We start from the raw sequence: 27,273 nt of genomic DNA, 5'->3' as shown, positions 1-27,273 counted from the left end.
GTGTGATCTGGTTTCTTAAACACAAATGGTCCTCCAAAAGATGTCAGTTACCCACCCGAACACAGGGGTCGTAGTTTCACATCTTAGCAGGGCATCTTAATTCAGGTTTTATGTGCACTCTTATCCCTGTACAAGTCAGATTTGCATGGTATAGCATTACCTTTGTGACTGTCACGCTCAGCTTTCATGGTCTTCTAATTCCTCCACTTTTTATTGGATTGCTGTATCTACTCAGCATGTGAACCTGAGATAACCTTTATATAGCTAAACCTTGTTTACAGGATAGCTGCACACAACCATTTTTTGCTTTATACAGTGTGTCACATGTGCAGGAGAATTTTAAGTACTTTTATAGATTAGATGGCAAACTTTCATGTGTCAAGCTACTAAATGCAAAGAAAGTAACCAAGAATTATATATCTCCATAGTTTGAGTTTTATTCTTGAGATGTCCCTAGGTTCAGAGCTTGGTGCCAGCAGTATTTTGGCAGGAGGAGGGGGCAGGTAGGTGACAAATGTTCTCAGTGCTCAGATTTGGTGCTGCAGCTGCAAGGTGTTGGAGGAAATGAGGGTTCATGTGGAGGGACAGTCCCACTTGTCACTCATTTTTTTTTCTACTTCTTGCTTTTTAAATTTTATGGTGCCATTATGAGACATGGGCATTTAAAGAAAAGGTAAATTGAAGCTTACTGTCTGGAAGGTACACAGTGCTCTTGAAAGTAATGGTCCTGCAAGGCTGGGCTTCTCCATCCTTGGTCCTGCTGGCTGTAGTCTCACTGGCTCTGTTAGAAAATGCAGGGTTTTGACCAAGAAGGCTCATTAAAATAGGCTTTGGGGACTGTGACTTTATTTTTCTCCTGTGGAAGCATAAAGTTGATCTGAGTGAAGTACGCAGAGATTACAGGAATCCCACTATTAAATTAGAGAAAAAAATTTCAGACTTTCTTGCAGGTGACTTTTGAATAAAAGAAACGAGACCAGAAATGAAAGGTAAAGTGTTTATGGCCCTCTGGACTTAGCTTTTTTCCCTTCATCTTCTCAACCCCCTTTAGTTTCCCAGGCCTCCTGAGGCTAATTTTCCATTGTGAGCTGCAGTCACAGAATAAGCTGAGGTGAAACGGACCCACAAGGATAATCAAGTCCAGTTCCTGGCACTGCACAGCACCATCCCCAAGAGTCACAGCACGTGCCTGAGAGCATTGTCCAAACCCTTCCTGAACTCTGTCGGGCTTGGTGCTGTGACCACTGCCCTGGGGAGCCTGTTCCAGTGCCCAGCCACCCTCTGAGTGAAGAACCTTTTTCTAATATCCAACCTAAACCTCCCCTGACACAGATTCAGGCCATTCCCTCGGGTCCTGTCACTGGTCACCACAGAGAAGAGATCAGTGTCTGCCCCTCCTCTTCCCCTCACAGGGAAGCTGTAACTGCAATGAGGTCTCCCCTCAGTCTCCTCCAGGCTGAACAGCCCAAGTGACCTCAGCCACTCCTCATACGGCTTCCTCTCAAGGCCCTTTACCATCTTTGTTGCCCTCCTTTGGACACTCTCTAATAGTTAAAATATCTTTTTTATGTTGTGGTGCCCAAAACACCCCCCAGGACTCGAGGTGAGGCTGCCCCAGTGCAGAGCAGAGCGGGACAATCCCCTCCCTTGCCCGGCTGGCGATGCTGTGCCTGATGCCCTCCTGGCTGCCAGGGCACTGCTGACTCATGTTCAGCTTGCTGTTGTCCAGGACCCCCAAAGTTTTGCAAAAAAGCACAGCTTTTGTAAAAAGATGGAACTTCAGATTCAAAGAGTAGCTGTTAATAAACTGCCATAGTGCTTGGGGAGGGGGGCTTTAGAGCAATGCTATCTAGCAAACGCTGTGCTTTGACTTTCCTTACAAAAAGTCAACTTGTTGCTCTGGTGCCATGTACATATTCTCCCTGTTTCCGTCTAACCTAGTTTGCTACAGATACTCTCTTCTGTTTCAGTTAAAAAAAAAAAAAAAGCAGTTCTTAAACCCTAGCCAGAAGCTCTCTGCAGTGTCATTGCTGCATATTACAATTACAGCAGTTGAAATAAACCTGTGTGCTTCGCCTTTTCTTCCTCCACATTTTATTTTTGTAAATACTCCTGCAGTTTTGACTGTATTGCTCTCACAGCACCAGGCTGTAAGCTAGCAGCGGTGAGGAGGTTTCAGTATCGCAGTGCTGGTGTATGGGCAGTGTTCAGGCTCAGGATATACCCCCTTGAACACTTTATTCCAGGAAAGTGCATGCTCTTGTGAAAACTGTGGTGCTGATTGATGCCAGATTGGCTGCTGCTAAGGGGGCTTTGCAGCTTTGTTTGTAGATGGATGCTGAATGCATCCTTCTGGCATGGAGAGGCAGTCATGAACCATTTTCCTCTGATTCTTAGTACTTCCATGGGTGTGTTTGTGTGCTTGCTTCCAACTTGCTCTTCCTGCTTGGCCATCACCCTTGGTGTCTTCCCTCTGCCTGAAATCATCCCATGCCATATCAAGAGCTGTTGAGTGCAAGGGGATGAATTTTGTGTGAATGTCCTAATCCTAGGACAGTCAGATCCTAATTTAAGCTAGTTTAGATCTGCTGAAGGTGTGAATAAAATTGCAAGGACGTATTATTTCTCTTGCCTATCTGAAGATCATTAGATTCTGGTTTAATGAGGTATTGTGTACTGAATGCAGTTAGTTATTCTGTTTTGCAGTATCCTTTCTTGTATTTATTTCTGTTCTGTAAAATATTTTAATTACCACATCCCTGTTTATGTACTAAGTTAACCCTTACTGAAGGACTTGAGGGAATGGAATGACAGGAGTAGTAGTGTTATGAAATTACCCCCCTATATATGCCCCTGGCTGAAATCTTCCTTTACCCCATGCATTTCCAAGTGGTTTGAAATCCCACTGAGGTTAAACTGTTTGAAACTAGCTTCTCTCCTTTGACCCACATTTGTTACGCTTCCCTGAATTTTATACAAATTATTTATTTCTAAACTTCCTTATGCTGGTGCTGCTGGTGAGTGTGAAAGCTCAGCACTGTGGGTCGTGATGTGTCAGCAGCAAGCTGGAGGGTTTGCTGCTGATGCAAGGGGGCCAAAAATCTGCATCACTTTGCTAAAGATAGAGATGCAAAATAAAGTTTAAAAATAGCTTCTTGTATTTTAACAAAATTCAAGTGCAAAATCTGCAGCATTCGTGCTTCACCTGGTTTCCCATAAATCAGATCAATACGGACTACAGTTTATTCTGAAGTCCTTTTTATTGCTAACATTAAGCATGCTTGGGATCTAGGAGGGTATTCAGAAAGGGAAAAAAAGGGTAATCTGGAGTTGGCAGGAAGTTGAAAGGCAAAGGGAACACATTCAAGGGGCCGTTACGGCTTTGGAATAGAAAGGAGAAACTGGGCAGCTTTGGCAAACGGACAGAAAACAGTTGACAGCTTTGGTTATCAGTGCTGTCTTCCAGTTCTCCAGCAGCTGAGTGTTTTCAATTCCAGTACATCTACAAAAGCAAACAGCAGTAATCATTGGGGTTTTGGAGAAGGGATAGTTTGTACTTTTGGAGGAGGAAAAAGAGGAGTCACCTCTGCAGTGGCAGGGACTGGGAAACATTACTTTAAAAGAAAGCACAAATCAAGATTTCCAAAAGCAAGTGGCTAAAATTAGGCTTTGAAGTCCTAATTTAAGAACAGAGAAAGTGGCTGTTTTCCAAAAAGGCTGAGCAGCCAGGCCTGACAGCACATTTCTTTCAGAAGCCAGAACAATTATTTAGATGCCTATTTTGGGGGTTTTTTTGGAACTCAAGTTCAGGCACTTAGCTGTGAAAACTGGGATCTGTTTCAGGGAGTTGTTGAGCAGCAGGGTGAGAGCTGGAGGATCCTTCTGAAAGGGAGCAGGCTCCCAGTTCTTTGAGCTTTCAGCTTAAAATGTTTTTTTGCTGCTGTTTGATTTGCTTAAAAAGGGTGTCATGGGACAGAAAGCAAACCTTTATATTTTTGTTCATCATCTTTACACCTGGAAAGTTACTCCAAGAAGAAACTCAAGAAACACCATCAAAATGGGGTCAAGAATTCTTAAATTACTTCATAGCATAAACCATCCAGAATGTGTTTTCTGTGGAAAGTGTAGGAGAGAATTTCCCTTGAAGGGCAGGAGCTGGTTGAAATCCTCCAGTATGTAGTAGCCCTTTCCTCAGAAAGTAGTTATGTGCATTAGAAGAGCAGGTTGTCAATGCTGGTAGCCTGTATGAAACACTTTCTATAAGTAAATATTAAAAATATATACTACAAGAAAAGCATGTTTCTGTGTAGGCTTTGAACTGTATTTTTGATTGTCACACCAAGAAGCACCGGGGCCATCCATGCCTGGACTGAGTGGTAGGGCAGAGCTTCACATCTTCTGCCCAAATATTTGGGTGGCTTCTGAAACGTAGTGTTTGTCTCAGCTCATAGTGCCAGAAATGAACCGAGGATGCCAAATGGCCTGTGGATGTCCAGAAAAACCTGTCTGTCAAAATCCAAAGGATTATTGAAAAAAGTAATATTTTAATGATGTTGCTTGACCTTGTTGGGGCAAGGTGCAAGTTTACCCATTGTTATGTTTGTGTTGCAGAATTAAAGTCCAGTAATCTTGTTTGTTTAAAGCATCAGATAGGATTTTTTTCTGGATTAGATATTTGGACTTGAAGGAGTAAAATGTCTTCCAGGTTGTAAGCCTGAGTGCTTCCAGACTCTGATCCAACTTGCCCTGGTCAAGGGCCTTACTGCACTGGTAAAATTTGGTGTCAGAGAGGATAATTTTTTTCCATTGTAGAAAGGCAGGTTAGGAAAAAATAACTGGTGTATATAGAGGTACATGTTTTAAAAAGCATTGTCTGGCCTAATTGGGTCTTTTTTTTTTTTTTTTTCTGGCTGTAGGTACTGCATAAGGCTACAGATGTTGTTGGTCACTTCCTACAAGGCCTTTGACACAGTCCCCTACAACATTCTTCTCTCTAAATTGGAGACGTATGGATTTGATGGGTGGATTGTTCACTGGAAAAGGAATTGGTTGGATGATCACATCCAGAGGGTAGTGGTCAGCAACTCAGAGTCCTGATGGACAAAGTGGTGTCCCATGGGGGTCCGTACTGGGACCAGTACTGTTTAATGTCTCCATCAGTGACATGGAGAGGGGAATCGAGTGCACCCTCGGCAAGTTTGCCAACAACACCAAGCTGAGTGGTGTGGTTGACATCCCTGGAGTGCCATCCAAAGGGACCTGGACAGGCTCAAGAAGTGGGCCTTGGGAGCCTCATGAGGTTCAACAAGGCCAAGTATGCAGTCCCATACCTGGACTGGGGAAGTTCACAGTGTCAGTATGGCTGGGGGGATGAAGGGATTGAGAGCAGCCCTGCTGGGAAGGACTTTGGGGTGCTGGTAGAGGAGTGCTGGCAATATGTGCTTGCAACCCAGAAAGCCAGTTGTATCCTGGGCTGCATCAAAAGCAGCATGGCCACCAGGGTGAGGGAGGAGATTCTGCCCCTCCTCTCTGGTGAGACCCCATCTGGAGTGCTGCATCCAGCTCTGGGGTCCTCAGCACAGGAAAGACATGGACATATTAAAGTGGATCCAGAGTAGGTCAGAGGGCTGGAGCACCTCTCCCTATGGAGACAGGCTAAGAGAGCTGGGGCTGCTCAGCCTGGAGAAGGGAAGGCTCCAGGGAGATCTTATTGTGGCCTTCCAGTACCTAAAAGGGGCCTACAAGAGAAATGGGTACAAACTTTTTAATCGGGATTGTAGTGTTAGGACAGGGGGTAATGGTTTTGAACTAGAAGAAGGCAGATTTAGACTACATGTAAAGAAGAAGTTTTTTCAGTGAGGGCATTAGAACACTGGAACAGCTTTGTCATAGAGGTGGTAGACGCCCCATCCACAAAAACTTTCAAGGTTGGATAAGGCTCTGAGCAGCTTGGGTGGAAGATGGTGGGGGAGTTGGACTAGATAATCTTCAAAGGTCTTTTCCAAACCAAACCATTCCATGATTCTGTGAACAAGTGTGCCTTGCTGTGGGATGACTTGTAGGTAAAGGAGCATTGCTGCTAATCTGCTCGTGTATGCGGTCAGCTGCAGAATTTGCATACCTTCAGTATTGGGAAATATGCCGATCTCAGTGTTTCAAATGGCCACTCGTTTAATTTTTCTGGGAGTCGATGTTTCTCTGAATTGGGAAACTATTCTAATGTAAAAAGAACCCTTGTAGTTGCTGCTGTTGAAGCAGTGTTTAATGTTGTGTGGCTGTTGGCAGGAGACTTGATGCATTTTCACATGACCCCCTCTGGAACAAAAGCAGATTGTTTCCTTCTGTTTTTCTGTTACACAAATGAGTTCCTTTTGAAAAAATTTCTTTTTCTGCAAATTGTGGAAATCGACACCAGGAATAGTTTTTCCTTTGCTGTGTCTTTTACAGTCTGCTGTCTGATAATGCTGGCACAAAAAGCTGCTTTGGGGTACCAGCCCAAAAAGGCTGAGACCTCTGCAGAAAGCCTCCTCCTCTTGGGGAATGAGTTTTTCTTCCAGTTTTATTGAGGGGTTCAACATGGACTTTGATTTCTTGCTGTCTTTGCTATAGCTAGGCAGAGTTTGTTTCTGGTTTCTTAGTTGTTTCATTTACATACATGCATTTTTAGTGTCTAGCAAATGTAGCAATGTATGTAGCAAGTCAGTTCTGGATTGAGCTTTTTTGTAAATTTTTGTATAACAAACCTTTGGTTTTGTACCGGCCTCTCCCATCTGAAGCCTTTGCCTGTGAAAAGGGTAGTTGAAGTCAGATGCAGGTTTTTGGCTGATGCAGTGCTGCATAACTAGACCAATCAGTACTGGATCAAAAGAGCAACAAATTGATTAAGTGGGAATCTCAAACAACAAAATGAATCCTCCACCAGGGACTGGGTTTTGTGGCAATATTTAATAGCTGACAAATTTAAAAAAAAAATGGGGTGACAAAAAAAAGGGTGCTTTCTCTAGATATTTTTTTTCTCCTTGTAATTATATACTCATTTCTCACAGCCTTCCTGTTGTTCGCACTTCTGGTGACACAAGTTATATTTCCTTATTCCTAGGACACCAGTGTGCCAGTGCTGTGGCCATTCACACAAGCGCTTGCAGTACCGTAGCTGGTGAGGTTTTATCCCAAAAATGCACTTTCTTCTGAAGTGTTTCCTTACTCGGGCTGGGCTTCTTAAGTCAGAAAATAAAACCAGCATAAATCAGGGCTGCAAAATACTTTTTAACACTTCTTGTTATTTTGATCAAGCCCTTTTCTTTGCCTGGTGACCAGATTCCAGTGGTGTTTCTGTGGCTTTCTGTGGGTCAAAGCGGTATGACACGAAAGGGAAAGTCTCTTCTGTGTGTCCCTGAGAGGCCTGCAGGGAGCAGCGGGTGGTGGTGCAGGCACAAGTCCCTGGGGAGCTTGTCAGCCTCCTGCCTGGGGCCCTGTGGTGCAAGGGATATGGGCTTATTTAGAAGACCACAGAATGGAAATGCATGACCTAAGCCCCTTGTATTTGCTTGGTCCCATGGGAAGTCGGAGCCCCTGCAGGCTTTCCGGCACTGGCTCCCAGACCCACTTCAGACTGGGGAGAAAGCATCATTTGCATCCTGCTTGGCTTTTCTTGTTGGACCTGGAAGAAATGGAGGTTTCAGTCTCAGCTAACTAAAACCAGAGGATATATGACTAACTTAACTTGTTTAAATCAAAAATCCCCTGGAGAAGATGGGGTTTTCATGGGTGGAAGAGAGAGGTTTCTTTAGGTAGAACTAAAAAAAAAAAAAAAAAGATACTAATTTTTTTTCTTAGCAACTACATATAAGCTTGTGTAATTGTTTTGGTTGGTGCTGTGGGTATGCTGACAGTTTGTGTTGCTTATGTTACTTCCCCCTAGCTAAAAATTGTTGTTAATATTAGTACTTTAGGAAAGGAGAAACACCAGGAAGTGAAAACCATTCTATTAAAAGTGGATACAATTTTATTAGTGAAAGTTCAGTACAATTCTGTATAGAAAAGAGGAAATTGGAAGGGTTGGGGGCTTTTTCTTAATCAAGAAGAAAATTACTTCCTCTTCTCTTGAGAACAGCTTCATGCACAGTTGTCCCTGCTTGTGGACAGTGTTGCTGCTTCTTTCCTTCTTTAACCATAGTGAGGTACCTCAGTGTGAGTACCTCAGTGTGCAGACCAGGTGCTACCAGTAACTAGTGGCCACGTGAGGAGCTGACAGGTGACATTTGAATCAGTCTACTGATGTTGGATGAATTTTATCTGGTAATGGCTTAGCAGTAAGCAGTTTCTGGAACTGGAGATGGTCATGCCATAAGATGCTGTGTTTTCTCCCTGGCCTCTGCAGCCCTCTCTGTCACTCAATGATTGTTGATCTCTTGGTTTTATGGGCTGTTAATCACAGCTGTAATCAGTCACCTATCTGCAGGTGATAGCAGAGCCAGTTTTTACTTCTTTTCTCCTTCCCTCTTCCTCCCTAGCTAGCCTTGCTAGTTATTTGAGATTCTTTGTTAAAATAGCTTCATAGTATTTATCTGAAAATTTCAGTGTTGCTGGCTTTCTCAAAGTCCAGTCCTCCTACTCATTGAGGGATCTTTCAAGATGCTGTATTTTATTTGCATGTACAAAATACAGAATTAGAAAGAACTTCAGGTTAATCTGAACTCATTATTTTAAGCTTCTGTGCATCTCTAACTATGATTAAATACTTCGGTGGGAAGTGTAGCTCATACACCAATGTCTCTCTGAGAATAGAATAAGCTTTATGTACTGAGAAAGCCCAGCTTTATATGCTGAGAAAGCCCATTATGTTTTCTGGAATTTTTGCATACTAGTATTTTCTTTGTTAACCCTAACAGAATGTGTTCAGATGATTAAACTATTTTCCTTAGCAGAAGAACTAACTGTCTCCTTTTCTTTCCATTTCAGTAGGTTGTAGAATGGAACTTGTGGATAAAACAATCAATAGTTACTTTGATGTTTGGCTTGGACCCAGAGGTAAGATTTCTCAAAAGTTAACACATAAATAAAACTGACCTTACTAGAATATAGGAAACATTTTTCCTCTAACTTGACATTGACAGGTGACTACTTTGTTTAGGCTCTTCAAAGCATGTATGACAGTGTAATAAATAGGAGTCTACTCAATGCTTCTGATCATTTGACCTGAAGAGGTCATTCTTCTTACTATCAGTTAAGCTCATGGTGTTTGTCTTAGTGAGTGACTTACCTCACTCGGATCTTTGCTGCTTTTTTTTTTGTTAATTTAGTAATAGCTTTTATTCCAAAATAGCCACTTTAATTTGCATTTAATTAAATGAAAATACTCTTGCCTTCATAACTAGAGCTCCTATGGAATTTTTCACTAAAAATATCTGTAGTTTTTGGAAAACACTGCTTCTTTGAAACCATTATTTTTTAAAGAAGCAATAGTTTTGGTGGGTTTTGCCCTGAGAAAAACTCTGCAGGTGGAGAAGTGCAATCCTGGTCAGTGTGAGGGAGGGAGAGGCCATGGGACCAGGAGAAGCAGTGGCCTCATGCTGAGGGCTTGAGTAGGATGGTCTAGTTCCCCATTGTTCTGACCAGGGGAATTAAATGACTGCATCCTGCACAGAGTGTGCCGAGCACTGCTGGTCAGTGGCATGTGCTTTCTTCCTCTGACTGCTGCAGTAATGCCTTTTCTCTGTCCCAGTGAAGATCTAGTGATAGTGCCCCTTCTTCACAGGACAAAGTCCACAGGAGGTGGAACAAGCCTCTCATTCTTCTAAGTGTGTTTTCATTTGCTTTTATTAGTATCTCAGTGCCCTTGTTGCCCCTCTCTTCATACTAAGCCTGTGTAAATTAGCCTGGATATTCTGATATAACATATTGCATGTGCTGGCATACGGTCTCTATTTGCTGTGTGTGAAAAATAATGAACCATAAAGGTGGCAAATCCAAACAATTCCCTGGCTTGGCTACCTACTTTCCAACCTACAATTTTAAGGCCTCATTTCTTACATTCAGGATCCATGTATGACTTCTCTAAAATTAAGTCAAGACTGTGAGTGACAGCAGTACTTGAATTGTTCATTTATAGTTTGGTTAACTTGGTTTCAGTACTTTGGGCTGACTTTAGTGAGAGGAGTGAGATACCATGCTGTTGCCAGGTATGGACAACACAGTTGTGGTTCAAAAGGATCACACAATTGTTCCAAGTGTTCCCCTAAAATTCTCTGGTTCAGGGTGGTTTATGTGCTTTTCCCAAGAAGTTGATGTGTTGCCAGCTGGCCTGGTTGCTCGGGCTGAACTGACTGCTCTGTGTTCCGTTGCTCGTACAAGGACTCCAAAATTTAGTTCTTTCTAATAGCACATACAAAATTCTAATTGTATTAGTATTGACTGGAAAATAATTATCAGGATCATCCACCAATAACTACAGAGGTATCTGCTTCAGTCCTAGGTTTGCTAACTCTAGGAAATAAGGTGTCTACCATCGGAAAGGGTTGGTTTGAGAAAATAAAGGGGATAGATTTGTTGAAGCATTTCTTTGTAATTTAAGCTTATCTATGGTATTCAAGTGGGTGACAGTTCTGAATGGTAATGAGTATTTTAAAATAATAGTGGTAATAACTTAAGAATATTTTTGCCTTAGGAAAATAATTATTTCTGCTTTCTTTAACAAATACATAAATAAAATATTGTTGTTTGCAATTAGCATTGTGGCCCTTAATAAAAGGGCTTGCTGCACTTCCTTTGTCTTTCTTTGGTATTCCAGCACTGAAAGCATTTTGGGTGCAGCTATTTTTAGATGTGTTGAATTCTTCTCCTTACAAAATCTTAGTGTTTGTATGTTTTTGTTTGTTTGTTTCAGACCCCAGAGTAAAAGGATGGCTTCTTCTGGAGAACTATACACCTACCTTTATCTTCTCAGTCTTGTACTTACTAATCGTATGGCTAGGACCAAAGTACATGCGGAATAAGCAGCCGTTCTCATGCAGGGGTATTCTAGTGATCTACAACCTTGGACTTACACTGCTTTCTCTATATATGTTTTATGAGGTAAGAGAAAAACGGTTGGTCAGGCTTATTTTGCAGTGTCTGTTTTAATTACATTGGCTCGTGTTGAAAATAATCTCTGAGCACAGTGCTCCTAAATTGGGGAAGCAATCTGCAACCATTTTCAATGTCACTTCTCTGGGGAGAAAACCCTGATTGTAATGTTACCTCTAAGGATCAGGTGAAACAAATCTTTCTTTAAACATCCTTGCTGGCCTCGGTTAGCAATGTTTCAAATGCGCTTTTCTCAGTCAGTGCAAGTGAAGGCCTGATCTTTCAGCATGAACTTGGCTACTCCTTCAGTAACTTCTCCTTGCTCAATGTGATTGTGCTGGTGCACTGTACAAAGTACTTTGTAGCAAAACTGTGGCTTTATCTGGAGGGCAAAACATGTTTTGTTTACTTGTCTTTAGTCATGCACACACTCCTTGCATCTATTTTTGTAAGTTTGCAATAGGTTCTTTTGCATCCTCTTAGTTTTGCTGGGGAAAAAAACGTTGCTGAAACAATGCCATTGTGATTCATGTCTTTCTCTGAATTTAAAATCTAAGCATACAAATATATTTCAAACTGAATTGAACTTTCTGTGGACTTATTTCCTTTCATAAAAACCCAAAGATTTAGGCAGTGTAAAGTTTCCACTTTCCAGAGAGCTCTTCAGCTGCTTTTACTCAGAACTGTGTATTTTTGTTCAAGTGAAAATGAAGAACTATGGTCGTGTAAATAACAATGTGGTCAGAAAATTACTGGTTTGCTTTAATGTACAGAGTATTCTGGCATGCTTTTAACCAAAGTATTTCTCCTTTCTGTAAGGAGATATTTCATTTTCAACATCCTCTTTTCAATTCTTTCAATACAGTCTTTTCAAATACAACCTAGGACTAAAACTGCTACCTCTTTTTTTTTTTTTTTTTTATGTGCTTAGAAGTGTATACAAGCTGCAATTTTCCTTTAAGTTTGTAGTTAATTCTATAGTGTTTTACAAGGTGAGTGTTTAGAGATGAAGTGATTTAAATTCAATGTTATTTCTCTTGTGTAGTGAATTGTCTACTCAGAAATTACTGAGTTGGGTTATTAAGGACTTTGATACTTAATTGTTCAGTTGGGAGCAGTTTTGGATTCAGTAGGTGCTGGGAACTACTTGTGTTCTTGATGTGCTTACATTTCTAATCTCCTTGTCAGGGTGTTACAAGCCAGAAAAAATGTGTATTGATCAGTTTAATTTGTGTAAATGCAGGGTACATCTGCATTATTTTCTTCAGATATTATTTACAATTATATAGTGATCTATTGTTTTAACCTCCAGTTATGTTATTGAGAGTTTACAAGTGCAGACTTCCCTTCAATTGTACCAAGTGTGGATAAAAGTCTCAGGATAGCCAATCTTTCTTCCTTGAATACTTGGAATAATACTCATAGTTTCTAAATTACTGTAACATTCTGCTGTGTTACAAAACCTGCTGGTAAATTTAAACAAGAGAAAATACCTGAACTGTTGATCCTACGAATGCCTTTTTCTCACTAACAATAAACTGGTGACCAAGAGAGGACTGTTCATTATATGCTGAAGAAGTCCTCATACTTGTAACCAGATACATAGCTTTTATATTGTGGCGCAATGACACAACTAAAATACAGTGAATATTAAGACCACTCCTTCCTATATAATGAAATGCTTTATGTTAAAGTGAGTGTTGCTCCTAATCTAATATTATCCATGTGGAAGTGTTCATTAATATAGTAAATATACCTTCCCCTTGTAAATGGGCATACACAAAGCTAGAGCATTACGAAGGTTATTAAATGCATGATAGTTGCAATGAAATGTGGTTGGCAGCACTAGCAAGCTGGATGTGAGGGTAAGTGATGCTCTGCAACATGGGACCTATCCCATAAAAATGCTGCAAAGCAGAGAGCCATGCTGACATAACACCACACTGCTTGATGCTTGCAGGGAGAGAGCCAAGGGCATAGGGAAAAAATGGGCTCTTGCACCTCCAGGTATGTTCTCTATCTGAAGTACCTGTACAGTTACCTCTCTTGGTGCACAGCATGTGATAACCTTGCTTATTTCTCATCAGTCTTGGAAATTTCCTTTGAAGGATTAGCCATATATCAGTAGCACTTTATAGTACATTTACTTGTTTTAAGACAAAATGATGAAGAACAGCATTCAAAAAACTTGTGTAACTCCCTGTTCTTTTCCTTGTTGTCATTTTGAGTTTCAGTTGGATTAAAATTTTTCAGTCCTACTGCGAGGAAAATCATAAAATGTCACCATTTATGAACTTGTTTAGTAGCGTGTCTGAAAAGAAGTTGCTTTAATAGCTTGTGTACAATACACCTGAAACACTGCTTTGAAGTTTTTCCTGAGTTATAGCTCTGGTGATTCAGGTCATGATTCATAGCATCACAGCTCAGTTTGCGTATTATGTGACCAAAACAAGTTCAAGTGAGGCATCCTCCCAACTGGGATGAAAAGGATGACCTACTTGGTTTTCTGACCTTTATGTCTGAATGGTTGTAAGCAATAACATGGGGGAAATTGGCATCATAGGATTTGTGTAACTCTAGATATTGTGTACTTTGGTCTAAAATCACTAGAAATCTTAGACTTCTTATATGGAATTCCTAATAGTTTCTGTCTGTGCTTGCTATACCTTTTTTATTTGGATATTTAATGACTTGGCTGGGTTTTGGTACTCACAGAGAAGCAGACTGCACTTGTCCCAGACAATATAAAAGGCAAGGCAGATCTAGGGGAGCTGGAGAGATTTCTCCAGGTTGATTTGTCACATACCTTCAGGAGGACGGGATGTTCTTCAGGGGCAAACAGTGTTTTTATTCTGTAAAAATCTACAGTGCTTGGACTTCAGGGAGAAATAACAGTCCTGTGTCTTGGGCAGGGGCAGCAAGGGGTGGCTTGCTGCATGGTGGAGGAGGTGTGTAGCGGGGCTGGTAGAGGGGTTATAGGGGTTATAGAGCAGGGCTGATCACCTGCTGACTGGTACAGCCGTGTCTGAAGGAGCTGCAGGAGCAGCTGGAACAGCAGAGGCAGCACTGCTTCCACCTGTGTTGCTGCTCTGCACTGGGATCACAAGTGATGAGTAGGGCCCTTGCCTCTCTGCTTGAGTCTCAGCTGGTAAATATAGCAAAGAAGGGAGAGCGCCAGGTACCCAGTTACACAGTGCACAGGCCTATGATATTTTGGGGGTGTTTGTTAGCAAAACTAGCCAAGTGCTCTGTATCACCTGGGCTTACGTTAGAAAAACTGGTCAGCGTTGAAGGCTCACTTTGTTAAGTGATTTCTTTACTGTCTTTTTTCTTCATCTGAAAAATTAATTCCCTACTGAATGTGCTTGAGAAAAGTGATAGATTTTCCTGATGAGGGAGGTGTTGCATATGCTGTAGGAAAAGTTTTAGGAAGTAGGGGACTCTGTGCAGAGGTGCTGTGTCACATGAGCCATGGATGGCAGCTAGGCTGCTCTTTCCTCTCCCCTTTCTTTCTCCACCACCCTGAAGCCCTTATCTCTGCCCTGGGGTGCCTGCATTCATGTAAAGATAAAGTTCCGTATCTCTGCAGGCATTTGCTTTCTTTGATCAGACATCAACTTCTGTTTCTCTTCGCTCTAATCTAGCTCTGTTTTGAACCTTGTAAACCCATCATGCCTTGACAGCGTGATGCAGTGCTAGGTGCCTTATCTGCCCCTCTCCAGTGAGTCTCAGACTTCAGTTTTATCATGAGAAAAAACAAAATCCTCCCCAGTAACACCTCTCCTCCAGCCCAGTCAGACTGGTGTTAGTGTCCTGGCTTATTTTGGTAGCAGAGTTGATAAAAAAGCATGTGCCACAACATTTTAAAGAATTCAGCAAGAGAATAACAAAATGAAAGTAATATGAAAAAAGAAAACTTCATTGCAGGGGAAGAAAGTGTGAGTTGTTTCAGCACAAATGCAACCTTGAGCTGCAGGTTTTCCCCCTGAGCTGAAGGACTTAGTGTTAAGTTTGAGTACCATTTTAATTGGCTTATGAAGAAACTGCCTTTTTGTGCAGTTTAGAAACCACAATAAGTGGTTTGCTCAAGTGAAAATGGTTATAATTGGCCTTTTCTAGACACGTTAATTTCTCAAGAGAAGATTTGCCTGTGGTTGTTCATCAGCAGTGCCATCAGCAGACCTGGACTGCTGCCAGCCTGAAGATGAAGGACTTCCTAGAGACAGCGGGCAACGAAGTGTTGTCTCAAGGCTGTGTTGGTTGAGGAGCCACCACTCTGTTCCTGGGCAAGTTTCAGACCTACTGTACAGTGATGTAAGGAGGGCTTGGAAACGCTGGCCATCCAGGGAGCAGACTGCAACAGCAAGGACTTAAATGCACTGCTGGCAATTTCTGAGCCCTCCTTATCGCTTTTGTGGTGGCAGGGAAGCACCTTCCTGGGGCTGTACACCCATGCATAATGGAGCCGTTTGGGAGCCATTCATGGTCATGTTACTGAGTGATCTATTGGTTTTGTTTTCTGAAGCCTTCCAGCATGTGATGAAAGCATTGTAGGTGCAAAAAATAGTGATGCCAGGCAAAGGAGCAGCTGGCTAAATGGGGAAAAAGATTATTTACATGTTGTATGTTGCACCGAGTAAGGTTTGTGGGCAGCAACAGCAGTTTGTGGGCAGCAACAGCAGGTTTTTACCAATTAGTTCCTTCTGGGAAGTGGACAATTAAATTATTTTTGTAGCTATACTAACTATTTATATGATAAGATATGCTAACATTTCCTACAAATGTTGCTTTGCTTCTATCATTTGTGGCTGTGAGAGTATTACAGTTCCTAGCATACAATATGTTCTTTTGTGAACAAGGGAGTACTCAGGTTGAGCTGAAGCCACTGCTCATAGCTACACTGATGCCATTGTCCTTTAGAGAGGTGGGATCCATGGAGACACCTTTGGCTTCATTATGCTTTAGGTGGTGAACCTGTACCACTTGCAGGGAAAGCTCTGTGGATTCACTATGCCAGCCTTTACTGGGGAGTTTATGGAGTGCAGCATTAATGATGGATGTTGTTTGGATTAATTACAGTATAAACAATGTGATTATGCTTCTATTCCTAGAACTGTAAGAACTGTATGAAAACATCTGTAAGCTCTTAACGTGGTCACAGCACGATGTGGTCTTCTGTCTGAGGGACTGGTGGGCACTTGCAAGGCCACACAGTCTCCCTCAGTGGCCTGAAAGTGGCTTGGTGCAAAGCTTGCTCTGGGGCATAGCTGGTCCTTTAGCAAGGTACCACTTTTAAACTGGTGTCCTCTGCGCAGCCCTGCGGCCAGGACAGGAGTCCTTCCATGGCTGCCTTGCCTTTGTTGCTTGGGTAGGGAAAGTGCCTGGGTCTGCTGCTGATGTGCATGGCTGCCCTGCCCTTGCTGTGGCAGGGTGCTATTGATTTATTTATCTCTAATACATGAGATACTTCCAGGTTTATATATTATGATATAACTAGATGTACATTTTTTCCCCTAAATTGCAGCAATAGTTCTATCTTAGAAGGTCAAAAATAATGACCTAGGCTGACTGAGTATTTTAAAAGCTAATTTAGAGGGAAAATGAGGCATGAAAGAAATAACATTGGGAAACAGTAGATAATTTAAGTGATAATCTTTATTGAACCTTTTAAAATTGGCTTCCTGTTCACAGTTCTGAGCAGCATTTAGTCATACCAGTTATTGTAGTCCTTTAATCAAATGATAGTTTAAAATTACTTACAGTACAAGGAGTTTCCATGTGGCTTTGCAAAGCTCTTTTTTATTCTGCAGGTAGATAAGGCCAAAATTGTACAACTTGCTTCTGCCTTTCAGATGTTTTTTGAGATACCTAACAATTCTATTTTTTTTCACTTGGGAGTCACCTAAAGTTTTTACTCCTCTCCTCATGCTAGTCCCAAGAGGAAAAACATCTTTTTAGACAATGTCCAGTGATCCCTTCTGTTGAGATATTAAAGGGGATCTTGTTCATGTCCTTGCATATGCTCCCTCCTCCCATTCCACCCTCAACCTGTCCTACCATCTCCAGCCTGTGAAAGGGTGAGGTGTGAACATCCAGCATGGATCTTGTTTCTCTAGAGATTTCAGCCAGCCCCACCACAGCGGGCACCCTGTCATCTTTCATGACTAATCATTGGACATTACTCTTAATAGTGATTTCATTATGTTTGAGGTATTATTTGTTTTGCCAGGAAGTCAGGCAGGCAACAGCATATCCTGCAGAGGAAGTCACTTACATTGGGAAGGATGTAACGTGCTTGGGATGAGTGAATTGCTTGAAGAGATCTTGAAGAATGGCAATGCGGTGAAACAATCTGTTGTGAGCTGTTAAGAGTAGCAAAGCTGAAAATACGCTCTGTCACATGGTTGAAAAAATTGTAGTCACATCTTGGGTATAAAATTTCTTAAAGATGTAACAATTTCCAAAAGTAATCAGAAGAAAAATGTATTTACTGAACTTTGGTTATTTACTTTCTTCAACAATGAGATCATCAGCAAAGAAGGAGATTTCATGAGAATCTGTCTGGAATATGACTCTGAAAATACACTGTGTGGGATAAGTGGGGATAAAATGATACCTCCTATTTTTATTCTGGTATACCCCAGTTGGGAGAACTTACTAATTCACCCTTCACTATGATTTGATCACTGCTTGGAACTTGAATTCAACCTCATGCCACTCTCAGGTGCCCAGGAATCTCTTGACACCAGATGTCTGGGCAGAGCCACTGCGGAGGTGCCATGGAGTTCAGCCTTCTCCCCAAATAACACTTCATTTTTTTTATTTGCTCAGCTGGTGACGGGAGTATTGGAAGGAGGATACAATTTCTTCTGTCAGGATACACACAGTGGAGGAGAGGCTGATATGAAGGTACTGTAATCGAGACTTAGAGCTGGTAATGTTTCAAATTGTCCACTTAAGTGGAGAGCAGAACAGTATTGATTAAGCACATTTTGCTTAAACTCTAAGCTTTCTTCCTCCTTTTGTGATACAATGAACAATGCACTGTCAAACATAATAGTTAATCTATGATATATTCACAGTTGGTATTTTTGTGAGTAATTATGTGCAAATTTTCGAGTGTTCTCAGATCAAAAAGTGAGGACCTGGTCTTCAGACTGTATCCAACCACTCTGTGTTGTGACTACCCTTCTCTTTCTGAGATGTGGTGATGATTTCTTCTGGTCCCACTTCTGATCTCTCCTTTACAGAGAGCACTGCAGCACCAGCTCTGGTTAAGTATTTTCTTGTTTCTCCCTGGACAACCCAGGTGCACAGCAGTAGCCTCATAAAACAGTCTTTGTCATCCTGTTTTCAGCAGTAGCTATAGGTTTGTACCTCGATCTCCTATGGAGAAACCTGAGGCAGAAGTATTACAGAAGACCCCAGTAATGTCTTCAATCCAAGTAGTGCAGCACAGAATCTGGATTTTAATTACTTAGATAGCATAAGAGTTGAAAGCCCCCTCAATGTGCAATGCTTCTAAAACTTGCTTCCTTCTTTCCAGATCATACGTGTCCTCTGGTGGTACTATTTCTCTAAACTCATTGAGTTCATGGATACCTTCTTTTTCATTTTGAGGAAAAATAATCATCAGATCACTGTTCTGCATGTCTACCACCATGCAACAATGCTGAACATCTGGTGGTTTGTTATGAACTGGGTGCCTTGTGGTCACTGTAAGTACTTCATTATGGTGGGGGAACATCTGCAACAGGGGCTTCACTTTGGTGGTCTTTTGATCAAACCAAACATCTTCGGTACCTTCAGCTGCAGGATTTGTTCTGTACCATGTTAAGCTGCTTTGCTGAATTGTAACTGTTGTAGATAGTCGCAGGAATTAAGCTGCCAGCACAGCCTCTAGGAAAGAAGTGTCTATGTAGTTTGAAGAATTTGTGTGACAGTGTGACATTTATCATGTGCAGTAGCCCAGGTCAGATACCCATCAACCTTGCTTTCTCTATTTCTGCTGTAGTTACAGACCCTCTGATGAAACAATACTCTCTTCCAAGTCAAGCCAGAAGCTTGTTTCAGCTGAAAGACGGCTAAGAGGGATTCTTGTCCTTGTATCTGTAAAGTTCACTTGAGATATGACTTTCTTAATTTAATCTCATTATACCACTAGCCATAACAAATGATTTCAATTAAAATCTTGTCCCCTGAGCACTAATGAACATGAACAAATGAATCTTAAGTGGAAGATTTCCATGTCTCTCTTGTCTAAATCCTGCTAACCTTTGGCAATCTGGCTTTGATTCTTTACTTTCATTGCATTTAGCTGACATCTAGCTTCCGAACTGCATTAGCATGGCTTAGTTGTGGTTTAGATGTGCAGCTTATAGATAGTGGCTTTGTTGAACACTATTCAAGAGAAACCTTTTCAAACCCAATGGATGTGACCTACTGTCAGTGCAGACCAAGAGGCTGCGTTCCTCAGGAGTCTGCTCTCTGAGCCAAACAACATAGAAACTCGTATTTGTTTTGTCTTGTCAGCACAACAGTAATACTGAACTTCTAAAAAGTCTGCATCTGGAAATGCATTCTCCTCCAAGGAAGTCAATCCCTGTTCATACAGCAGTCAAAACTGTATATACTTAGAATCTATCTTGTATTCCTGTGGTCTTGAAAACACTTTGGTGCTATTTCTAGTCATGTGTTTTTCTTCTTTCAAGCTTTATGTTCTGTTGTGTCGTCACAGTTCTATGCAGTTCAGTGTTAAGATAAAAGTTTCTTTAAGGACTAAAGCTGCTATAAACAAGGACAAATAAGTAGCTAACATGCAGTTTCTGAAGGTATCTGAAGCTTTTGGTTATAAATGACAAAATTGGCTCCTACCTGGAAGGAACTGAAATCAACCTAAAAGTAGATGGGCGAAGCTATTGATTGATTGGTATGTGAGCATTCCTCCTTTCAATCAGCTTCCTCAGTTCCTCTGAGAAACTACAATGCAGATGTGATAAAGAGTAACCTGAGGAAGCAAAACCAGAAGGCTGGTGTAAAGCACGAAGCTGCAAAGCAGCTCAGCTACTCCATTGGGTGAGCAGAATGAAAAACAGGGTTAAAAAAAACCCTCTTGCTTTTCTTCTAAGAGAAATCATATTTTAAATAGAAACATTTTGAACTTGTTATTTTTGTAGCTTCCATGAAACAGCATGTTCTCTCCTTGTAATGCAGCGTACTTTCTTTTTCCCTTGCCCTTTTTTTAGCTTACTTTGGTGCCACACTGAACAGCTTTATCCATGTCCTCATGTACTCCTACTACGGATTGTCTGCTGTTCCAGCAATGCGTCCTTATCTGTGGTGGAAGAAGTACATCACTCAGGGGCAGCTGGTGAGTGATTTGCTCTTCAGTGCTTCAGCAGGCTTTTGTATTTGTGAGGAGGTCCTCTTGTCTTTACACCGAGTTAGGAAATTTTGGCAGGGGATAGCAGAAGGGAGAATGAGAGGTGGTACCTTCTACATCCTGTAGTACCTACATCACCTTAGAAATCCAGCCTCTGCCTGTCCATTTGCTCTGTTATCAGGACAGTGGGCAGCTGGGGACTGGTGGGGTCTGTGAATCAGTGCTGAGGTCACCATATTGTGTGGCTAGATGTATTTGGGAGTTGCAGTGCTGGGATTTCTGGGACTCAGTAGCCAGGGAGGAGGCTTTTCTTCCAAGCCTGCTTGAACTAGCCTGCTCTTCCCTGTGCTTGCCTGGTCAGGCTGGGACAGACCAGAAACGGAGTGCAATGCTGTCCACAGCTAACAAGGGCCATTCTACTCCTTTGAGACAATACCTTTTCTGTCCTACTTTTGCATGCAGTTGCAAATGGTTTATTAAAAACTATTCAGTATTTCTGCTCTCTTTCTGCACTTTAAATGGGCAGATTTTTTCTCTTGTAATTCTGTGTTGGACTCCTTGTGTCCGCTTGCATTGTTTCTAGTGTGCGTGGTAATGAAGCCTGACCACCGTGTGCTGGAGGTGGTAAGAGCAGTGAAATTAAGTAATACAGCACATGCTGTAGTGATACTGCACAAGAACCAGGTTTCAGTGTGTACAGCATGTTAGAACAGCTCCAGGAAATGTGTATCAGTGTTCTGTCTTCCTCATTTTGTTGGTGGGGAAACCGAAACCTAGACATAAATTATTTTGTTATGTTCTTCCCCTCCCCCCCCCTCCCCCCCCAGTACCCTCTCAGAGCTGTGAATAGTTTTTTTAGCACTTTCCTTTCTGAAGGAGCGCTAAGTATTGTAGCTGTGGGCTCATTATTTTCATGGAAGGCATGGGGGGGTTGCTTTGGTTTGAGGTTTTTTTCTGTTTTTCCTTCCAGATTTAGGCTCTGTTCTTCATCCTGGTTGTTCAAGTGCTACAGTGTGCAGTGTCTCAGTGCTTCGGTTGCTCTCCTGGCTATTGTCATAGCTGCTTTCGCTTCCTTGCCTGCTCTGCATGCATAGCTGTTAGAGCAGCAAAATAGCTGAGCAGAACAAACAGTCTTTCCCTTTTAAAATAAACATTCCCTAATCTGGTAGCCTTCATGTGAGGATGAATTTTGCCTAAGGCCCTCTGCAGCACATAAGCCCAAACTCTGTTTTCCCAAAAGAGATAATTAAAGATAATTGGACCCTGATCCTCCTCCCTGACTCCCCAGCTTCCCTACAGCCTTCACCGCAAAAATTCTTCCACTGGAGCCATATGTCAGACAGTTCTTGTCTGTGGGAAGGGATTGCAGGGGTCCCCATGTAGACCCAAGTGACCCAGATCTTCTGCAGCTGAAGCAGCGAGATGCAGATCTCCATTAGGATGGTGGAGTCAAATCCCAATGAACTCTCACTAGGAAGAAGGTGGTCTTTCCTCCTTGGGACATTTATATATCAATTCTGCATGGGTTACTCTAATGTTCTAAAATGGAAAAATACAAATAAACACGCTTAACAGGATACCACAATCTGAATGTCTGCTAAGTCAAGTTTATGGAAAAAATACTTGTCAAACACACAACATTAAATTTTTTTTTTTACTTGTTTTGGAAATAACTGTTGAGATTTTGGTCACTAATGGATTTTTTCCTCCTTCCATTAATGTGCTTCATTTCTCTTATTTTTTGTTTTCTCTCCCCAGATTCAGTTCGTCTTGACAATCTTCCAGACCAGCTGTGGTGTTGTTTGGCCATGTGCATTTCCTCAGGGGTGGCTGTATTTTCAGATTTCTTATATGATTTCTTTGATTATCCTCTTCACAAATTTCTATATTCAGGTAAAAGTAACATTCATCAACTCTTTCTAGCATTCTGCTGGCTGTATCTCACTGGAAAACTGTTACAGAAAATGCTTGAAATGTCCTTTTGCTGTCCTTCACTAACATGCATGTGTTCCTGAAGTACTGCACTTTATCTACCCTCTGCTTTCAAATCTTCTGATGTTTTGTACCCATAATTCAGAATGCTTCGTAATTTTAGTAAGCCAGAGTGATTAAAAAAAAAAAGGCTTACTATTGCAATTTTAACTGCAGGTAAGGGAGAGGAAGAGCTTTATATAAGGAACAGATTTCTAGTCTGAAATAAACCAGCAGCATGTGAACCTGTGAAGCACCTGAAGGAATTGTTCATTTCTGTTTTTACAAGGGCAAATGCTTGTTTTATGTCCAGCAAAACTTCCTAACCTCACAACATGAAGACATCTGGATTTGGTTCACTTTTACAGGCATTTGTTTTTATTTTCATATGGGAAATTAGTGTGTTTAGTTGTGTTTCTACAAAGCTGTTTTAATGTTTGAAAAGATTCAGACTTGGTATGTGTTGTTCCGAGCAGTTCATAACTGGGCTCTGTACAAAGATGTTCTACTGTCTGCAGAAAATCAAACCAACACAGCCTGCTGTCCCCAAACAAGCTAACTCTGTTGTATGTTTCAGATGTCATTTGAGAGATTTGGGCGTTTTGGTTTTGGTGAGAATGATTCATGGGGGAAAAACAGCAGGCTTCCCTGGCTGTTCTTCTGGTACTTCTTATAATCAGTCCCATGATTTCTATCACTTGCTGCATATGAACATGCTAGTTAAACATGATAGTATATTCCAGATATTACTTGATTTTCTTTGTCAGTTTTGCTCATATTTGAACTTTTAACCATTTTAAATTCCTTTGACGCAGAAATTTGGGGAAACATGCTTTTGTCAGGCAGCTGGGCCCCTTTGAAAAAAAAAATTAATGTATATTTTTTCACTGTCTAATTTTTTTAGATAGTCTCCCTGATCCTGTTAGTTTTTGATTCTCGTGTTAGCCAATGAAAATTCCCTTCACATTTCTATCTCTGAACTTCCCTCACTGTTATTGTTTGCCTACCTCTTGTTCTGGCTTTGTTCAAGGTACTGTCACTTGCGGTGCCTCAAACCTCCTTCCTCAATGTCATTTTGAGTATATTCTTATGCCATAGTCTGCTCATAAAATCGCTTCCCTTGTTGCTAATTTCCTATTAACATAACGCTACCATCATACTGCCAAGCCTTTTTCTTTTCAAGTGAACTACTCCTCTCACTGCGATGAATGAAAGGCGTAGTACAGTCTCACACACAAAAAGTGATAGAGCTTGTTAGACTCTAACCACCGGCACAAGGTCTTTAAAAATGATGAATGCAAGTTTACTTCTGTGTTTCTAGAGTTACTGTGAGGAAGTGGTTATTTATATCTAATTGAACAAAACCACGTGTCTTTCCGTGTATTCTAGACTTACAACAAGAAGGCATCCTCGAGGAGGAAAGAGTATCAGAACGGCTCCACGGCCATTGCAAATGGGTACACAAACAGCTTTTCTTCCCTTGAGAACAATGTGAAACAAAGGAAACAAAGGAAGGATTGAAGACCAAACTGAAAAACCATTTTGATAACCCCAACAACAAAATCATCTGATTGTAAGCACAATGAGAGTTGTGCACTAATATTCTAATGGCTACTGTAACTATTCCTGCCTAGAATAGTGTGATTTATGTAGGACTTAACCAGTGCAAACACCCTAGAAACTGTATACAGAACAAAAAGTAGGTTAAAGTTTAAAAATAATTCTGGGCTGTCACTGACCCTGCTATAGACTGTGGAAGGGAGTATTATCGTATTATCCGACACTGCTGTTGCCTTACTAGTCAATATGATAGGTGCTGAATTATGATTCACAATTTGAAAACACTGTAATCTAAACCTCCATTTTTTAAACGATAGATCATGCATGTGATTGTAGAGGTAATTTGTATGATGCTGGTTTCAGTAGATAAACACACATGCCTTAAATTAAAAAGCAGGGCCCAAAGCTTATTACTGGTTTAAAAATTAGGGTATGTTTCAGCTTTTCAGTTGATTGACTTTTTATTAAAAAGTCATTTAGAAGAATCCATTGATCATTTTACTGTTCTGTATGTGATACACAATGCTACGTATCTCTTACTTGATACAGTGAAATTGAAAATGGCGCATTTAGTTTTGTATATTTGGCTTTAGTTGACTCAACAGTCACAAAACAGATGGAAAAGTTATTTTACCTTTTTAATAGATCTTATTTTTTTATTTGAAGTACGTCACTAACATAAAAGTAATTGGCGCTTACACAGTCAAGTAAGATTTAAATATTGTCTCTAAAGTTTAGAGCATATACAGGGTGGACCCATCTATTCTTTTTACTTTTTTTCTGTTTTTTCTTTCTTATTTCTGAGAATTCTTAAATGCTAAATGAAGAGTGGTTTCCAATATGAAACTGGCAGTTTCAAGTGTTATTACCATAGCCATATCCACATTTTAGGAGCTACCGTTTAAGTGTGTGACATATCCAAAAGCATATTTAAAGGTGGAGGCAGAAAGATGCTTTTCTGATGGAATTGTCTGTATTTAAGTTGGTATCTGAACTGTTCTTCATGTAGCATACATTCACTTTCAAAATGTGCCTAACAAAAAGATGGTTTTTTTTTTTTCCAAACAAGCAAGTTATACAGTTTAAGTCATAGCTAGTGTTTTTTAAATGTTGCTGAAATGTGCTGGAAATGTCTGTTTCTGTAATGTGAGTTGTGTATATCACTGGTAATGTTTTGGCTTGTTATCTAAGGATTTGGTTTGAGTGCTGGTTAAAAGTTACTCCTTCTTGTAAAATCCTGTCTTGCACATATGAGGAGTCAGTTGCAAAGCCAGTATCTGTTGCTGGTATTCTGGTATCTGCCACGGTGGAGTCCAATAAGATCTGAAAAATTAAATTGTGCAAGACATTCTGCTGGTCATTGCTCAAGTTTAACTATTTGTTTTTTTGATATTTATATAAATGCCAGTTTTAACACGTTTAATTGTTTTTAAATCTTTTTTAAAATTTTTGCACATCTCTTGAGGAGTTAATAAGTTCTCTTACTAGCCTTTTGGGTTTTCATTCCTTGTTTTGAAGGAGGCAGTGTCTGTTTTGTTTACATTATCAAAGCTTGTGCGTGTGTCTTCATTTCTAGGTACTGGTTTGCAGAGTCTTTACATAGCTCAGTACAGCAGCTATAATGTTCAAAATAGGCTGTCTAAATGTGCTAGAAATAAACCTTCGCTCATCTGAATATACTTCATTGTTAATGTTTGACATGGTTTAATCATTAAAACACTTTTGATGATCTCTGTCTGAATTCTGTGGGTTTGTACAGATTTAATGCATTGCCCCATCCTGTGTCAGGCCAAGGAGGAGCCACCATGATGGAAGAACAGCTGCAGATGTTCAGAGACATGTAGCGTACCAGAGACTTGGCAAAAAGTTCTTTACAGAAAGCTTGGGCTGTTCCTAAACACTGTTCCCTTGCCTGGCTGTAGAAGAACTGGTCCGTGTGATGGATTTAACTCCTGCTGGGATTACTGGCTCACTGAATGCAGAGCAGCCCCAATAGCTCGAGATGATGAGTGCCAGGAGCAAAGCTTGACGTGACTGAGAGGGACTTTCTGCCTTAGCTGTCCTGTCTATAAAATGGGGATAATACCTCTCTCCAGAACTGGGAGCGCTTTTGCAATTTCCTTATAGCTCCCCTTGCCCTTAGGTGATTGTTTCGGAACCCTCTGATTTGAGTGTTCAATCAGTACATTGCAACACCCCAGATAGGCTGGTGATGGACTTGATAAAACAGAGCTATTTGTGTAGCTGTCTTCTCACTTGCAGGCTCTTAACACAAAAAACCTAGACCAGGGAAATGGCTTTACACTTCGTGTGAAAGGCTCAGAGGTTTCATGCTATGTTGGTTTCCTCTGGGAGGGTGCTCTGAATGCCTGAGGTGATTGCTGAGACAATTTCCTCTCCTTCACATGCCTATTCAACTATGAAATTGAGTGTGTTTCTAAGCAAGGGTCAGTAAGGTGCAGTTCTTTGGATGTTAAGCCCAATCTACAGGAAGGACCTAGAAGGCAGAAGCCACAGCACCAACCTGGCTTCCCTGTGTGAGCCAGCAGAGATGGGGCTGCTGCACTGCAAACCTCGCCTTCAAGGTTAATGGCACTTGGTGACAAAACCCAGTGACTTTGTCCGAAAGTGGCAGCAGATGTGATCTTGGGAACATCAGTAGTGTCCACACCTGCCTGACAAAAACTGTGGCTCCTGGGTTCTCTTTTCCAGTCTCAGCAGCAACTGGAAAGTGTCTTGAGAGCTTGGATGGGTTAGATCAGACATCATCTTGCTGTAACTGATGGACCAAGACATGAGCCTTGGGTCTGCCCACCTGGCTCGGCTTCCAGTGTGTCACTTGACCTGGACAGTAACAGCCTTTGGATTGCCTCAATTCCCTGATCACATTTCGTTTTCCTGGTAGCTGTGATTGGTATTTGGGACTATGAGAGAGTCCTCAGAAAGGACTCTGTTGTAAAGGCAGGAGAGGTGAAAAAAGATCAACAGCTGCCAAGAGGATGGGGAGATTTCATGTAAAGGTGGCTGAGGAGAATGAGTTCAGTGCCTTTTTGCAGAGAGAATGACCAAGCTACAAACTGTTAGGTTAAGATCTTGTGCAGCTCATGAGCTGACCAAATTCCTCCCTGCACTCAGGCTCTACAGCCCAAGTGATGGAGAGAAATGTTAAGCTGTTCTTCAGCTGTGAATTGGATATATAAACTCAAATGCCAGAAAGCAGCTTTTTTAGGGTGGTCCTGGTGCAAAGACCCTGAGTGCTGGGTCCTGGGTGTGCAAGCCACCCCTGGGACTGGGAT

At 41.3% G+C, this 27,273-nt stretch overlaps 1 protein-coding gene across 2 annotated transcripts in view; it reads left to right on the top strand.

Annotated features, from left to right (window-relative positions):
* Positions 1–25,710, top strand: part of ELOVL5 (ELOVL fatty acid elongase 5) — a 39,402-nt gene extending 13,692 nt beyond the window's left edge. The window contains exons 1-8 of one of the 2 annotated variants that reach the window (XM_032104639.1): positions 7,086–7,156; positions 8,962–9,030; positions 10,886–11,073; positions 17,896–17,973; positions 18,611–18,782; positions 20,310–20,434; positions 22,205–22,339; positions 23,807–25,710. In XM_032104639.1, the coding sequence (XP_031960530.1) occupies positions 8,973–9,030; positions 10,886–11,073; positions 17,896–17,973; positions 18,611–18,782; positions 20,310–20,434; positions 22,205–22,339; positions 23,807–23,938 (888 nt within the window). In that variant the 5' untranslated portion in view covers positions 7,086–7,156; positions 8,962–8,972 and the 3' untranslated portion in view covers positions 23,939–25,710. Of the gene's footprint in view, positions 1–7,085; positions 7,157–8,961; positions 9,031–10,885; positions 11,074–17,895; positions 17,974–18,610; positions 18,783–20,309; positions 20,435–22,204; positions 22,340–23,806 lie in introns of those variants that run through there. The other variant, XM_032104638.1, reaches the window with a different exon arrangement.
* The last annotated feature ends 1,563 nt before the right edge of the window (positions 25,711–27,273 follow it).

This window comes from Corvus moneduloides, chromosome 3, assembly GCF_009650955.1.
Source record: "Corvus moneduloides isolate bCorMon1 chromosome 3, bCorMon1.pri, whole genome shotgun sequence".
Classification (NCBI taxonomy): Eukaryota; Metazoa; Chordata; class Aves; order Passeriformes; family Corvidae; genus Corvus; species Corvus moneduloides.
The sequence above is the reverse complement of the archived record's forward strand: the minus strand, read 5'-3'. Positions and strand labels throughout refer to the sequence as shown.